Genomic DNA, 16198 nt, shown 5'->3' with positions numbered 1-16198 from the left:
TTGTTTAGTGACTGTTCAAAGTTATATCTGAAAAAAATGAGTTATCACCATTTTGCACATTTACCACTAATGCTGCATTCCCAGGGTCATGTGATCAAAATTCAGATGCTTGACAACTGACACATGACGGTTGCAGTGTCCGGGGCTCATGTGATCACATTTGTGACCTCTGGACAAGCAAAGTCAATGGGGAAGCCAGATTTACTTTACAAAGCAGTGATTCACTTAACAACAGTAGCAAAAAAATTGTAAAATGGGGTAAAGCTCACTTAACAAATGTCTGACTTAGCAACAGAAATTGAGTTTGTAAATTGAGGAATCATTTTGGCTACAAAAATGTTGACAACTTTTTGAGATTAATGACTGTTGCTTCAATCCCATGCACACAGACCAGATCCTCAGCTTTGCAAGCAACCACCAGTGGTGGACTTCAAATAATTTAACAACCGGTTCTCTGCCCAGTTGCTAGGTGGGCATGACCATGGTGGGCGTGACTTAGTTGGCTTCCTGCACCATCCTGGGAGTGAAAATGGGCTGTGGAGGGCCTGTTTTCCACCTCCCTGGGCTCCACATGCCCCCTGCACTTACCTGGGATCCAAAATGGGCCGTGTGGGGATCGTGGGAGAGGCAGGGCCAGCCTGTCATTGGAACTACTAGTTCACTGAACTGGACGTAAAATTAATATCTGGTTCACTTGAACCGGCCCAAACTGGCTGAAGCCCATCCTTACAACCGCCTCACCACGCACAACAGCAGCTGTGTCCAGACCTTCTTCAGAAGGGCGACACACTGTAGTACCACAACACTAAGAAAAGCGGAAGAGAAACAGCTGCTTGACGTCTTTCTCCATAATGGCTATCCAAAAAACTTCATATTCCGACACACAGCACCCAAACCACAACACACTACACAGCTAACAAGCATGCAAAAGCTAATCTTACCATACACAAAAGGGGTGTCGGAAATGACAGCCAGAATCCTCCAACGCCTAGGAATAGCAATAGCCCTCAAACCCACAGCCACACTCTGCCAGGAATTATCCAGAACCAAAGACAAGATACAGAAAGATGAAAGAAACAATATAATCTACATAATCAACTGTAACCATTGCAACCAATTCTACTGAGACAAACATCACATCAATTAAAAAACAGGATCCCCGCTGACAGTCAAACATCACACAATCTGAAATCCTTAATCTGTTCCCACATTGACACCAAACAGAACCAGTTTGATTGGAGTGACACAAAAATCATTGGCCACGCTACCACCCACCACATTTGTGAGTTCATCAAAGCCTGGCACTCCATAAGCAATTCCATCAACAGACACATTGACCTACAGGCAGTCTATGAACCCCACAGAATCCAAATCAACCGCACAGTCAACCAGAGATAGCATTGACTCTCAACTAACCCACGCAATTCCCCTCTACCAGTTCACTTCTCAATGACCCTGACCTGATGTAACCTCCCTATCACAAGACCCATCACAAGACTCTCACTGATGACACATACCTGACATACCAGACTCATCACAAGACCCTCACTTGGCGCGCCCACACCTGAAGCCCTTATAAACATCCCCTAAACTCCACTGAAGATGTTACCTAGCCTGGTAAGAAATGTTCAGAAAGCAACCCACAAGCTTGGAGAATGAACCTTCACCCTCATTACTCCTGACCTCAAAACCCTGTCTCAAGAAGCATCCTTTATTATTAGAAGTAAACAGAGTACCTGGAAGAATAGTTTCCTAAATTATTTAGGGATGTCTAAGGTGTATATATGTAAAGCATAATTTGGCAAGGTGGGAATGTGGCAGTGAATATTTATTAATCAAATTTAATTAGCAGCTCATCTCATGAGTAGTGACTTGGGGGGGGATGTACAATAGTTAATATAATCAGGTCAATCTGATTATCAGATAAGCATATTCTTATCTCTATAAGCATATTACATCTCTAAATGTATATAATATAGGATCTGTCAAGTAAAAATAAAACAAAAGTAATACCTACCTTGGGCCCTTGGGACCTTCATAGCATGGTGCCCTGGGAGGATCAGTAAACCCAGATGGCCTCTGTGATCTGTTCTGATAAGCAGTGGTGGTAGTGATAGTACTGGTGGACGCAGATGATGAAGCTATTGCAGATTCTGAATTCACTTTTACGGTAGCATGGTCAGATGAGACTGACCCAAATGCCACTGCCTGTTTGCCCAGAGGAGCATAAGAATCACCTTGGTCTGAAGAGCTAGCAGATGCTGTCACACTTGAATAAGGCAAAGTGGCTGATGTATCAGTGTAAGAAAAAGAACCAGGGGAAGGGGTAGGAAGAAGGGCTGGCCTGTTGGTTTCAGTGACTTGGGTAGCTGCATTTGAATCATTAACCTTAAATGAAAAAGCAGAAGCAGAAGTAGGAGTAGGAAGCAAACCTGGTCTAGTTGTTTCAGTTGTCTGCATGATGACAGATGAATCATTATTTTTAAAAGGAAAGGAACTATGGGTAGGGGTAGGAAGCAGAGCTGGCCTGGTTGTCTCCATGGTCTGGGAGGTAGCAGGAGATTCAGTTGCTTTGAAAGTAAATGTAGTAGTAGTAGTAGGGGTAGGAAGAAGACATGGTCTAGCGGTTTCTGTGTTTTGAGAAGTGGGAGCTGATTCTGTAACTTTAAAAGTAAAAGAGGTAGGCGCAGAAAACAATGTTGGCCTCGCCTCCGTGCTCTGGGAAGTAGAAGAATCTTCTGTGTTGGGTGTGAAAGAACCAGATGAAGGGGTAGGAAGAAGAGCTGGCCTGACCCCTTCTGTCACCTGAGAACTGGAAAGTAATTCACTGACTTTAAAAGAAAAAGAATTAGGAGTAGGAAATATGGTTGGTCTTGTTTCTGTGGTTTGAGTGCTCTTAGGTCCAGATTCAGTCATGTCAGATGCTGCTGGGCCAGCAGAAAATCCAGGAGTTGATGGAGGAAGTGTAGCTGCAGGTAAAACAGGCATGCTACTTTGCACTGTTTGAGAATATGAAGAAAATGGAAATGTGCTCCCAGGACACTGAGTATTCAGGTTTTGAAAAGACTTCACCTTCTCCTGAAGGTGAGTGTAAGTGGCTTTCATTTGTCCCTGCCACACTTTCCACTGTTTCTCACACTCATGAAGCTGGTCTTTGTGAGGATAGGTCTGAAGTTGATCCTGCCACTGCTGAAACTCACGTTCCCATTCTTTGTAAAGTGGCTGGAACTGTTTATTCTGAGTCTCATAATGCTGTAACTGCACCTCTGTTGTTGCTGTCTGTCAGGAAAAGGAAGTAATAATGAAGATACTGTGTGTTTGGATTTTTTTAAAGTCCATGATCTGTACTCACAGTTATCCTAATGTATCAGCATATCATTTTAAACTTAAATAAAATTTCATACTTTCTACAATTTCATTGTTTTAAACAACAATTTATTACTATTTTCTAGTAAAAAGTGTTTTAGTTTCCTTTTCTTATGAAGTGGTTCTTAGGAATTAATATCAGTTGTGTTACTTCTAAGATTGATGTATAATTTATAGAATAAGAACAAAAACATTAACATTTCACTGTTAGGCAAATATGTTGTCAGCATTCTCTTAACTTAACAAGTGCTAAAATTCAATTCCCATAAATTTCAGTAGGAAATAACCATATTGATGTGGGATTATGTGAACTGAGATCCAAGATTGCCGAGGGGTGACATATTGTGTGTACCTAGAGTCAGGAAAAAAAACCTAAGAAGAATAAATAAAACAATAAATAACTATTAAGCTGTATTTAATAATTAAAATATAGCAGCAATTTCACTCAAGAACCAGTTTGATATAGTGATTGAACTGGAAACTGACTGTGAGCACTGCCTTAGGTACAAAGCCAAATGGGTGGTCTTGGGCTAGTCACTCTCTCTCAGCTTTAAAAGGCAGGAAATGGCACTTCTGAAATCTTATCAAGAAAACTGCTAAAACTTTTCAGGCAGTAGCCAGGAATCAACACTAACTCCAAAGGACAAAACAAAAGCCAATAACAATTTTACTTATTTGGAAGCAAGTAAATTATATTGTTTTAAACAACTTACTGACAAATGTAATGGCTGCTGTATAATCTGTTGATAGCGTTGTAAAATTTGTTGCAACTGTGAATGTTTTTGCATTATTCTTTGATACTGGAAACCCACTCTTTGTTGTGGATGTTGCTGCCATTGTGTTGCTGCTGCCTGTAGCTGCTGTAACCTCAAGCTTTCTTCAGGATCTTCTGGAGGTTCAATGTTTAGCTAGATAGAGTAGAAGGAATCAGTCATACTATTTTTTTTCAATCAGTGTTTAGAATTCCAAAGAAAAACAAATATTAAAAACATTTTTAAAAATCAAAGAAAGACTAATGTTACATCCTAGGTGTCATCCACAAATGTTTATCATTTCGCTGTTGCTTAAACTAGGTCATTTCTAGTAATATGTAATGTTTCATGGTGAGAACAGGGGAACGATGGGGAACGATGCAAAGATAGGCCTTTCTCTTGCTTTGGGAGAGGGAGTTTTGGGAGGCTTAACATTTGTTTTAAAACTCTGTTGAGACTAGTATAGGACTCATATTGTAGTTTTCTGTTCGATGTTTCAAACTTATAAAAAATGTTACCATAAATCTCGGCAACATTAATCAGGGCAAGCTGAAGGGAGCCCAAAGGAGGAGACTGGAACTGCCAGTTGCCCACTCTTGCTGCAACTTTTGACACCACCACCCCCAAAGCATTTACTAACCATTCTTCCATTAATAAAAAATACATTTAAATATCTGAAATCAATAAAAGAGGGAAATCTTTACCAATGAACACTTATGTATAGCGACACTTCTGTGAATAGCATACCTTAAGTTCAACAGATGACACAGGAGGCTCTTCATCTTTTGGATGTGGTAACTTGGGAGCATAATTCAAATTGGGTTCAGAAAGGCCACTAGAAACAGATGTTTCTCTTTCTTCTTTTCTCTGTTCAGGGACATCATTCACAACAGGTGGCTGTTGCTGTCCCAATGCATGTGCTTTTGCCCTTTGCTGAAGAGTAAGTAGATGCTGTTGATACCAATATTGCTGCTGTTCCTACAATAAGTAGAAGTATTTCAGTTTCATAGAGAAACAGAATATCCTACAATCTGAAGAAAGCTATGGTATTTATTGTAAAACAGCCAGAAGACATGAGTTCTAGTCCTGACTTAGGCACAAATCCAGTTGGGTGACCTTGAGCCAGTCAATCTCTCTCTGGGAAGAAGGCCGCGTCATCTTTGCTTCCAAAAATCTTGCCAAGAAAACAGCAGGGACTACTCCAGGCAGTTACAGAAGGTCAACACTGACTTGAAGCATTAAAAAGTCAGCCCCCCACAACTAAAGTTGCAGTGTGAATTTTTATTTATTTATTTAGCATATTTATGTAGCTAGACTACAAACACGTGATTCTGGGAGATGTACAACACAACCATTAAAACAACTCCGTAATATACTAACAGCAACAAAAAATAAAAATAAACAGATATCACTTATCTCATATAGCCACCTTTCAGTATCAAGGCTGGTGAAAAAAAATGCTTTAAAGCAGGGGCCCCAACCCCTGGCCCACTACTGGACTGTGGCCTATTCAGAATTCAGCCTACGATTGGCTGGCCAGAGTGCGCATACATGCACAGCTCAACTTGTGTGAGCCATGGGTCGGCAGGCACTCACATGCATGCATGCATGCTGGCCTGCCACTCGTGTAAATCATGTTACATGTGTGCATGCTGGCCCACCATTCATGCAAGGCTGTGTGCACACCTGCCCACCATTCAAGCAGCCCAGTTCCTCTCTCCTCCCTTCCAGTGGGGCCAACAAGCCACGAAGTTTGGGGTTGTTTTAAAGATCTTCCGTAAGGCTAACAAACATGAGGCTATCCTCACCTCGGGGGCAATGAGGTTACAGACAGTGAAAAAGGCATGCTACCTGGGTCCCTCCAGATGGAAAGTTTCTTGGAAAACCAAAGGGTACCCTGGAACTAGTGCACAGAGAGTGGCTGTATAGAAGCAACGTACAGTAGTTCAAGACTTTCATCTTTTTCTATGCTGCAACTGAGGCCTTGGCTGAACTGCCTACCAGATTCTTTTTCAGCACTGTGGTAACGAGTGATAGGTAAGCATGGATTGCCTGTAGAGTTATACTAATAAAATTGTGCAAGTCTGAAAGCACCTTTCTTTCCCTGCCTCATTTTTTCTTAAATCCCCCAAAACTAGGAACCCGGGGCCCTTTCTGAGCCATTTGCCCTTCCCACATTCCTGCTGTGGGCTAAGCTTCCTTTTATCTGACTGTTCCCTTGACTGAGTCTTTTCTCCTTGTCTCCCAAATTCATCCCGATAAATTATTGGGAAGTTTGAGCAAGGCAGTGGCTAAGCAGCATGGACACATGCTGTTTTGCTTAACAATGATTTCGCTTAGTGACAGAAATTCTGGTTCCAATTTGGGTCAATAAATGAGGACTAGCTGTGTACATTTTCCTCAGCTATTAACAGCATGACTTTCTTCTCATAAAGCAGCTAAACAGAATGATTTCTAAGAATCAATTTCTGCACAATCTCTTATTTGATTCTTATGCCTACTTCACAATTTTTACAGTATAAAATACTGTATAGTATAAATAAAATAGCTTTTTTCAATGCATTTATTTGATTTATAAACAAACTTGTAGGGATGTCCTTCTATTAGAAGAAAATTTAGGCAGTGAATAAAACACAGTACACTAAAACAAAAAAGCATTTAAAATAACAATGAGCCCAAATGAAATTCATAACATTTTTCCAGCAAACCCTCATGCCAGCTCCATCAACATTCTAGCCCCAGTGTCTTATTTTCACTGGGAAAGCCAGGTCGCCACTCGTTTCCTAAAAGCCAACAGATTTGGGGTTAATCTATATTTCTGTGGAGGAGCTGTTCCATAAGATGGATACCACAACATAAAATCTACAGTTCTGAGGCTCCATCAAGTGGTATTGCTCCATTGAGGGGATCCAGAGCCTATCTATTCTGTCAAGAGATAATAGGATGGATAAAAACATTGGGGATAGGCAGTCCCACAAGTAACCTGGTCCCATGCCATGTAGGATTTTAAAAGTGACACCAATACCTTGTATTGTTCCCAAAGCCTACACGCTAACAATGTTACATGGGCATATCATTACTTACCTGTCCAGCATTCTGGACCAACTTAGCTTTCAAATGTTCTTCAAGATAGCCTTATTGAGACTGCATTGCAATAGTCCAATTGGGAGGTGACTAAGGCATGAGTGCATTAATGAATGTGAGCGAGGCCTCCTAATCTACATAAATGAACTTATTCTTAACACTGGTACACCACAGGGTTGCGTGTTGAGTCCTTTACTCTATACTCTTTATGTGCACGGCTGCATTCCCACTCACGCTAGTAATACTATTGCTAAATTTTCACGATACAACAGTGGTGGGACTTATCTCCGGGGGGATGAGTCTGCCTACCGAGATGAGGTAGACTGGTTGCTTTCGTGGTGTAGAGACAAAAACTTGGTCCTCAACACCAATAAGACCAAAGAGCTTATAGTGGACTATAGAAGGAACATATCAGACATCCAGCCCTTGCTTATCAGTGGAGTGGAGCAAGTGGCCAGTTTTAAGTTTCTGGGTGTTACCATAAAAGCAGACCTGACATAGGACACTCACATTGCAGCATTGGTCAAAAGGACCCAGCATAATTATACTGCCTGAGTCTTCTGAATGAAAAACCGTTGGTGACCTTCTACCGCTGAACCATAGAGTATTTTAACTTACTGCACCTCTGTATGGTTTGTCAATTGCACAGTGACAAATAGGACAGCATTCCAGAGGGTTAATGTCATTGCCCAGAGGATCATTAGTTGCCCTCTCCCCACATCTTTGGAAAAGCTTTATAGCTCCCGCTGCCTTAAGAAAGTTCAAAACATTCTCAAAGATCCATCTCATCCTGGGCACCCTTTTTTTGAACTATTACCATCTGGTAGACAGTACAGGATAATAAAAACAAGGACAAATAGGCTTAAAAACAGCTTCTATCCCAGGGCAATAACTATACTGAATTCTACTGTATAGTGCCGTGATGGCGAATCTATGCCATGCGTGCCGGATGTGTTACCTGTTGCTCTTCCGGGTACCGGTGCATGCATGCGCGCCAGCCAGCTGGTCTTCTGGGAGCGCTGGAAACTGGAAGAGCAGCTCTACGGTGTGCATGCATGCACCAGCCAGCTGCGCGTTAGAAACCAGAAGACCAGGTGGCTGGCATGCATGTGCATGCTGGTTCCCAGCACTCCCGTGCATGTGCATCGGGGAGCTACTCTTCTAGTTTCCGGTGTGTGTATACCCGTTTCAGCACTCAGTGCCGAAAAGGTTCGCCACCACTGGTATAGTGCAATATTAATGCAATATCGGGTTTTCAATTCAACTGTATAGAATGTGAAGGATGTGTGTTTGTGTTTTATTTTTATAGTTATAATGTACACTGAAGATGGCATTTAATTTCATTGTACGAGGTGCAATGACAATAAAGTAAATTAAACTACAGAGCAAACTGATATTTGTACAAAGGCCCTCCTGGCAACCACCTCTCATCATGATGGAGCCAATAGTTAGGAGTGTCATCCCAGCCAGAGTTAAAGATGACAAACCATTAGACACAGGGGACCCTAAAACCCACAGCCCACCATTTTTGTCAGCTGGTTCTTCCACATCCAGGAACATTTAGCCTCCAGGGACTAGGAAAATAGAAGGAAGGAGTATTAGACATGTTTGCTGCCTTGAGTTATTTACAAACGCTGAGAGAAAGTCAGTGCTCACAGCCCACAGATGAGTGGCGGTGGGTTATGGTGCCTGGAAGTCCAGCCGCCCTAGCACTCAGGTTCTCCACCATTCCGTCCTCTTGCTGGTGTGCGGCTACTTTGCTTCGTCTCCCCCTCCCCCTCCCCCAGGTATGGTGAGCCCTGGTTTGGGGCTCAGCAAATAATAAAGGCAGGATAAAAATAAAGTCTGAAAATAAAAAGGTATTCATTGTACAAGAACCCTCCCCTCCCTAAACACAGTACAGTATATATGTCAGCTATCATTATTATAGGTTATTCCAAAATTGAGGCCATGCTATTGAAAGAGTCTGGTAACCACTGAGCAAACAGTATATCCAAAAGAAGAGGATATATGTACCCCAGGTTTGAGTCCTTGGTGGTTTATGAGCTTGGTTTTTTCTTGAAGATGTTTTATCAGTGCCCTAATTGTACCATCAGGGCAATGATCAGTGACATCAGAGCACCGTAATAGATTAGTGCTACTAGAGTACTGATTTTATCTAGCTGAATAATGAAATGTTTGCAAGTAAAACAACCAAGGACTCCACAAATGGCATATGAAAGTTTGGCCTTTGTGGAATCTCATTTAAGCATTTAATGCCTTCCTCCCCATTTATAATAAAAGCCACTGTAACATTTTCTCCTACTGCTATATGTACACACATCTCACAGTTAGAGCATTTAATTCAATAAGGAAAAAGCATTTGTAGTTCAGAGACAAATTGCAATGGTTACCTCATCCTTACCTGGGGGGTCATTGTGGATAGATCTGCACGTGAGCTGCTTTGCTGTTGCTCACACTCTTTCTCTGGGCCACCGCTCAGTCTTAATTCTGGTGGTTCGGAAGCACCTTGAGTAATATGGGATGAAGGGAAGTGGGAGTCGGGCTGGGAGGCTGATGTTGCAATGGGCTGGCCTAACTGGGAGGCCGGCTGGAAGTTGGTTTGATAAGTTTTGGGCTGGTTTGGGTAAGGCTGAGAAACAGCTGAAGGCGGGGGGTCTGAAAATGTCTTGGGAACTGCCTGAGACAAGGGCAAATGGGGCTGGTAAGCCTGCGGGGGTGGGATCTGACTCTGCGCTGGCAGAGACTGAGGCGGGGGTACATAGGGATCAACTTCTAACTGGGGCATGAAAGTCTGGGAAGGCGATTGCGGGGGTGAAGACAGATCCATGTCCATATCCATGCCCATATCCATGCGGGGACTGGCCGAAGGAACCAGGGGCTCCCACTCCTTGCGGGGCTGCGATGTCTCGGCAACCTCATCTGTAGATGAAAGAGGCGGCATCGGGGGATTTCGGAACTGGGATTCCCGAGGCAAAGGGGGAGGAAGGGGATCGCGGTGTTTGAATTGTTTCTGGTAGCTACGCGTGGGCGGCGGTCCGGTGGGTACCGGGGGCTGCCAGGAAGTATTGGCGACAGAGGGCAGAGGAGGGGGCATACTCGGGGGAGGCGGGCCGGGCGGAGGGGGCCCCCCTAACAACACCGATTGCAACTGCTTCTGGTGCATCTGCTGGAGCTGCTGCAGCTGGACCAGGTGCTGTTCCTGGAGACTCAGAAATCCCCCAGTCCCGGCAGCGCTGGTAGTCGCCGAACTGGCCGCGTAACTACCTAAAACAGGCGGCGGGGCTACCGGGATCTGAGGCGGCGGCGGCGGCGGCATGGTGGTAGGCATCACGCCCGGCAAAGGCGGCGGCGGCAACAGCATTGTCGGGGGCGGAGGATAAGGCCCGGGGGTTGCCCCATACAGACCCCACGTCGGGAACATGGAGTCGAGAAACGGGTCTCCGAGGGCGTCGGCTGGACAAAACGCGGGCCTCCGTAGGCCGCAGTAGCGACGGAGGTGCGTGCGCTCTTCTACGCCTGCGTACCAAAATGCCGAACGCGCTCTGGTCATAGAGATGCAACTTCCTTTAAACGAGAGCGTCCCCGACTCAGCACTAAGCTAAGGGAATGATGATACAAGTACGTCATTGGTGCTCGCGACTGATTTCCGTTCAAAAGCATAGAGGTGGGGTTCTATATCAAAAGAAACTGAGTAACTTTATTGCCTAATAATAACAATAATACTAATAATACTAATACTAATAATACCACAACAATACAAGAGCACACAACAGATACAAACTCAATGTAAACCGCTTCAAACTTGATTGCGAAGTACGACTTCAGCAACAGTGGTCAATGCCTGGAATGCACTTCCTGACTCTGTTGTTACATCCTCAAACCTCCACTCCTTTAACCTCAACTATCCACTATTGACCTCACCCCATTCCTAAGAGGTCTGTAAGGGGCATGCATAAGTGCACCATCATGCCTACCGTCCCTGTCCTGTTGTCCCCATTTATTCGTACCTATTTCCTGTATTCTTACTCATGTTTATATCTATTATCTTGTAAGCGATTGACAAATTAAATAAATAAACTTAATTTCGCTCACATGATAAATGCTTCTTATGTTTTTTCAGGTCTGAGGCATAGCTTTTAAATTTCCACAACGAGGATAATCAGTTGATTATAGGCATGCTGAAAACTTGTTCTGCAAAATGCTGACTGAAATAAAGAATACTTGCATTAAGAGTATGTGTGGTCCAGAGGTGGTATTCAGCAGGTTCTGACCAGTTCTGGAGACAGGTAGTGAAAATTTTGAGTAGTTCGGAGAAAACACCACCTCTGACGAGATTTTACAGTATTCTTCCCCTGCCACATCCACTAAGCCACACCCACAGAACCAGTAGTAAAAAAATTTGAATCCCACCACTGGTTGTGGTCGGATGGAAGCATATATTACTCTCAAACCGAAAGAAGATTCAGACCTGCAACGAATAAAAGACTATAGACCGATATCTTTATTGAATGCTGACTATAAAATATTTGCTTCAATAATTGCAGAAAGACTGAAGATATTTTTAAATCAATGTATACATTCAGACCAAAATGGCTTTTAACCTAAGAGACAAATAATATGAGGATAATTTTTAACATTTTGGAATATTATGAAGCATACCCAGAGAAGCAAATGGCATTGATCTTCCTAGATGCACAGAAGGCGTTTGATAATGTGAACTGGCAATTTATGCTAGCACAATTAAGAAATAGAATTTGGGGAGAGATTAAGATGATTAAGGCAATATACTATGAACAAACCGCAAAGGTGATGGTAAATGGGGACATGACTGAAAAGGTTAACATTAAGAAGGGAACAAGACAAGGATGCTTCTTGTCGCCACTCTTATTTATATTGACACTAGAAATACTAAATAGAAATATCAGAAAAGATAATGAGATAAAAGGTATGGAAATAAAAAAGGAAAAATATAAACTACAGGCATTTGCAGATAATTTAGTTTTTATCCTAGAAGATCCACTAGAAACAGGACCTAAGCTAATAAAAAAAAATAGAGGAGTATGGCGAAGTGGCAGGATTGAAAATAGAGAAAAAACTAAAATTTTAGTGAAAAAATGTCACAGAGAAGCAGAAAAAAGAGTTAATGAGATTAGATATCCAGATCACCAAGAAAGTAAAATATCTAGGGATTCAATTAACAGTAAGATGTGTGTCAATCAAGGAAGATAATTATTATAAATTGATAAATTAAGGTAGAGCTGGAAAAATTTGCAATTATTGTTAATAGGGAGAATGACAACAATTAAAATATATTGCTGAGATTACTGTGCCTGTTTCAAACAATTCTGATAAAATTGGAGAAAAAATGTTTTGAAGAGCTTAACAAAATAATATTAAAATACATTTGGCAAGGGGAAAAAGCACCTAGGGCTCACTGCTTTAGAAGAGTGAGGAAAATTCTCAGGGACGACTCACACCCCGGTCAGCACTTCACTCTCCTACCATCAGATAGGAGATATAGAAGCATAGCCAGCCGCACCAACAGGCTGAAGAACAGTTTCTACCTGTCAGACTTCTGAACGAAAAATAACTTAGTGTCAACATAGTATGATAGACTTGCAGGGCCGGTGCGTTGTGCAACAAATTCACATAGTGTAATAAGATTGGGACTGGGTTAGGGACCTCTGTCCTCACTGTGAGTTGTGTTGTGGGGGAAGTTGCACAAAGGGAGGCTCAGCCAATCTCATTGTACACATGTTATACTCTGACAATAAAGGTAATATTAAGCAAGAATTAACTTAAAAATGCTACAAGACATAAGAACTAGAGGAGGGTTTGGACTACCTAATTGGGAATTACAGTATATTACCAGGCTGCAGTGTTAACTTGGATGAAAGAATGGATTGTATTGAGGAATACAAGATTATTGATTCTGGAGGGGTGTTGTCCCCAAAACTGGGCTCTTGCTTGGTGTCAAAGCCGATAAGTCACCGGACACAAGGTGTGATACAATATACTTTTATTTTGGTACCAAGATATAAGGACCCTGACTCAAAAGCTAACCAAGGGCCTCGATGAGAATCTTACAGCAATTTTTATAGTCAAGGGGTGGTCACATTCAGCCCTTTGCCCTTCCCCTAATAATGCATGGATAACAAGATAGTATTGGTTATTTGGATCTCAGCCCCCTACATAGCTAAATGTCGCGTCATTTGTTTTTCACCCCAGGTCACGGGTATTTTGCAAAGTATCCTGGTTTCATGTGCCAGCTATGTGGTTTTTGGATTTTTTCTTTTAAGCAAGCTATTCTTGTTCCTGATATCCTCGCTAGTGGTTTAAGGTGTTAACTTCTGCTTCGCTAAGAATGTGCGGTTCCAACCCCTTTCCTATTGCAGAGCAGCTCAAAGCAGCACCCCCCACTCCCCGCGACCCCCTTCCTTCCACAGAGAAAAGTAAAAGCAGTTTTAACTTTGTCTGAGGCAGCACCCCCACTCCCCGTGACCCCACCTCCTTCTGTAGAGAGGACAGGAAGGAACAAGGCAGCTTAAGGCAAAGAAATGAAGACAAGAGAAAATGTTTTCCTCATTCTCATGTCCATTCCACCCAGACCTGGGTCCTATCTCCACATATGATCCTTCCTCTGATCCCCAGGGCCTCCTCTGCACATACATCCCATCATCTGATCCTTCAGGGGCATGATTTACAATTAGGTTGGCTTCTTATGGTATGGGAAAAGTAAGATACGTGGTTACTTTCAAAGACATTATATAAAAAAGGCTTTATTGTTAATATGGGAGAAAATTAGAGAACAGCACTACTTGAAGATACCAGTTTAGCTTTTGACAATGGAAGCACTCATTCATCCAAATATTATTAATATGGGAAATATTGTCAGATACAAAGATATTTTGAATTAAAAGGGTGAGCTCAAAACTAAACAAGAATTAAATGAGCAAGGGATAGATATCATTTGGTATTCATATGTGCAAATGCAGTCTAGATATGAAAAAGATGCTAAATTAGATGGTCTCTATAAAGAATTGACAGAATTGGATAAAATACTAATTGGAACAGAAGAAAAACTGGAAAAAAACTGTATAGTTATCCATTGGGTATTAAATTGGAAGAAGAACAGGTGAAGGAGACAATGATAGCATGGGCAAATTTTTTTGGTTGTACTACAGAATTAGACAAATGGCAGAAACCTGGGATGGAAACTATAAACTAACAATATCAACTACATACAAAGAAAATTTATATGTTTTATAGATGGCATTTTGCACCCGCAAGTTTGGCAAGATGTTTAAAGATAAATCAGCTAAATGTTGCAAATGCCACCACACACCTGAATCATATTATCATATGTGGTAGACATGCATAGAATCCAAAATATATTTGACAAAATCGTGGTTGGAAAAGATAATAAGCAACATATTGATTTAAAACCTGAAATATTTCTGTTGGGGATTATACCTGAAATTTATAGTAAAAAAAAAGCATATTTAATTATTCACGTATTAACTGCAGCTAGAATTGTATTTGTATAAAACTGGAAAAGTAAAGAGATTCCGACTGACGAGAATGTGATTAGGAAAATATTAGAATGTGCAGAAATGAATAGTCTAACACTTGCAATTAAAGAGAAGAAACAAACTGAATATTATATGATATGGGATTTATTTTATCAATGGCTGGAGAATAAATATGGAAGTTAGAAATTAAAAAAGATTAGTGAAAAATAGTAAACATGTGAATAGAATTAAATGTTAAGATGTGGATTGTTATAATTAGATATATTATGTATATTAGAATAGAGTATCAATACTAAAATAAGGAATATGTATAAACTGTAATTGTTATTGCACAAGATATTTGTACCCAGATGACACACTGTTTAAATGGAAGATGGATTGTTTGTGTAAAATTTAAAAAAAAAAAGTGTGTGTGTGTGGTCCAGCAACTTGTTCTCTAGTTGCTAAATACAGGTAGCGTTGGAGTCTGACTCTGAGGGGGAGATTGAGGAGCTGACAGGGAGTGGGAGTGTGGCTCCAGTGGCTGGGGAAGAAATGGGGGAAGAGCAGTCCAGCTGGGAAGACCCAAGAAGAACCAGAGGAAGACCCAGGGCCATCTCCTCTTCATCCTAGGGCACGCAGGGAGGAACGGAGAAAGGAGGTGTCTTACGGGAGAGGAAGAGGCCCTGATCCCTTTCATTAGTTGCACCTGGGAGAACAGGATATAAGTGGGGCATTTTAAATAGCTCTTTGCTGGAACGAAAGCTTGGTCGAGGCTTATCTGGGTCTGGCGTCTTCCCAACTGTGGTTGCTGCGTTATCTTGTGGAAGTCTGCAATTTATCATCCTGGCCTGCCATGTTAATGACTCCAGTGTAATTTGTGTTGAGTTTTTTAATTTCTAATTATTTTTACTTTTGGTTCGGACTGCATTTACTCTCTTCATAGACTGTATTTTGGAAGAGATTGATATCAAGCCGAGGATAATTGGACGTTGGAGCCCAAGTTGGAGGCATTAAAGGGAATTTATTCTAGTTTTGTGACTGTATTATTTTTGTGTCACACCCCGGGTCATCACTGGTAGTCCTCGATTTACAACAGTTCATTTAGTGGCTGTTCGAAGTTACGGCACTGAAAAAAATGACTTATGACCGTTTTCACACTTACTATCATTACAGCAACCCCATCCCCATGGTCACGTGATTTATATTTGGATACTTGACAAGAGACTCACATTTATGACAGTTGAAGTGTCCTAGGGTCATGTGATCACCTTTTGTGACCCTCTGACATGCAAAGTTAATGGGGAAACAGGATTCACTTAACAATGGTATTACTAATTTAACAACTGCAGCGATTCAGTTAACAAATGTGCCAAGTCAGAAAATGGGGCAAAACTCACTTAACAAATTTCTCATACCAAATTTTGGGCTCAAATAAGGTCGTATGTCAAGGACTATCCAACATAGACTATGTAAATCCCT

At 41.7% G+C, this 16198-nt stretch overlaps 1 protein-coding gene across 2 annotated transcripts in view; it reads right to left on the bottom strand.

Annotated features, from left to right (window-relative positions):
* The window catches only part of YLPM1 (YLP motif containing 1), a 59952-nt gene extending 49209 nt beyond the window's left edge, over positions 1 to 10743 (bottom strand). For both annotated transcript variants that reach the window (XR_015746789.1, XM_026664427.2), the window contains exons 1-4: positions 9607 to 10743; positions 4866 to 5096; positions 4080 to 4274; positions 2018 to 3279 (exon numbers count right to left, since the gene is read on the bottom strand). Coding sequence is in view for 1 of the 2 variants with exons in the window: in XM_026664427.2 (XP_026520212.2) it covers positions 2018 to 3279; positions 4080 to 4274; positions 4866 to 5096; positions 9607 to 10626 (2708 nt within the window). In the remaining variant the exon portion in view is untranslated. The remainder of the gene's footprint in view (positions 1 to 2017; positions 3280 to 4079; positions 4275 to 4865; positions 5097 to 9606) is intronic.
* Positions 10744 to 16198: the final 5455 nt, after the last annotated feature.

The sequence above is a fragment of the Notechis scutatus genome, chromosome 1 (genome assembly GCF_049901735.1).
Source record: "Notechis scutatus isolate UNSWTSFEM ecotype Mainland chromosome 1, rNotScu1.2, whole genome shotgun sequence".
Lineage (NCBI taxonomy): Eukaryota > Metazoa > Chordata > Lepidosauria > Squamata > Elapidae > Notechis > Notechis scutatus.
Note: the sequence above shows the minus strand (reverse complement) of the source record. Positions and strands in the feature narration are given on the sequence as shown.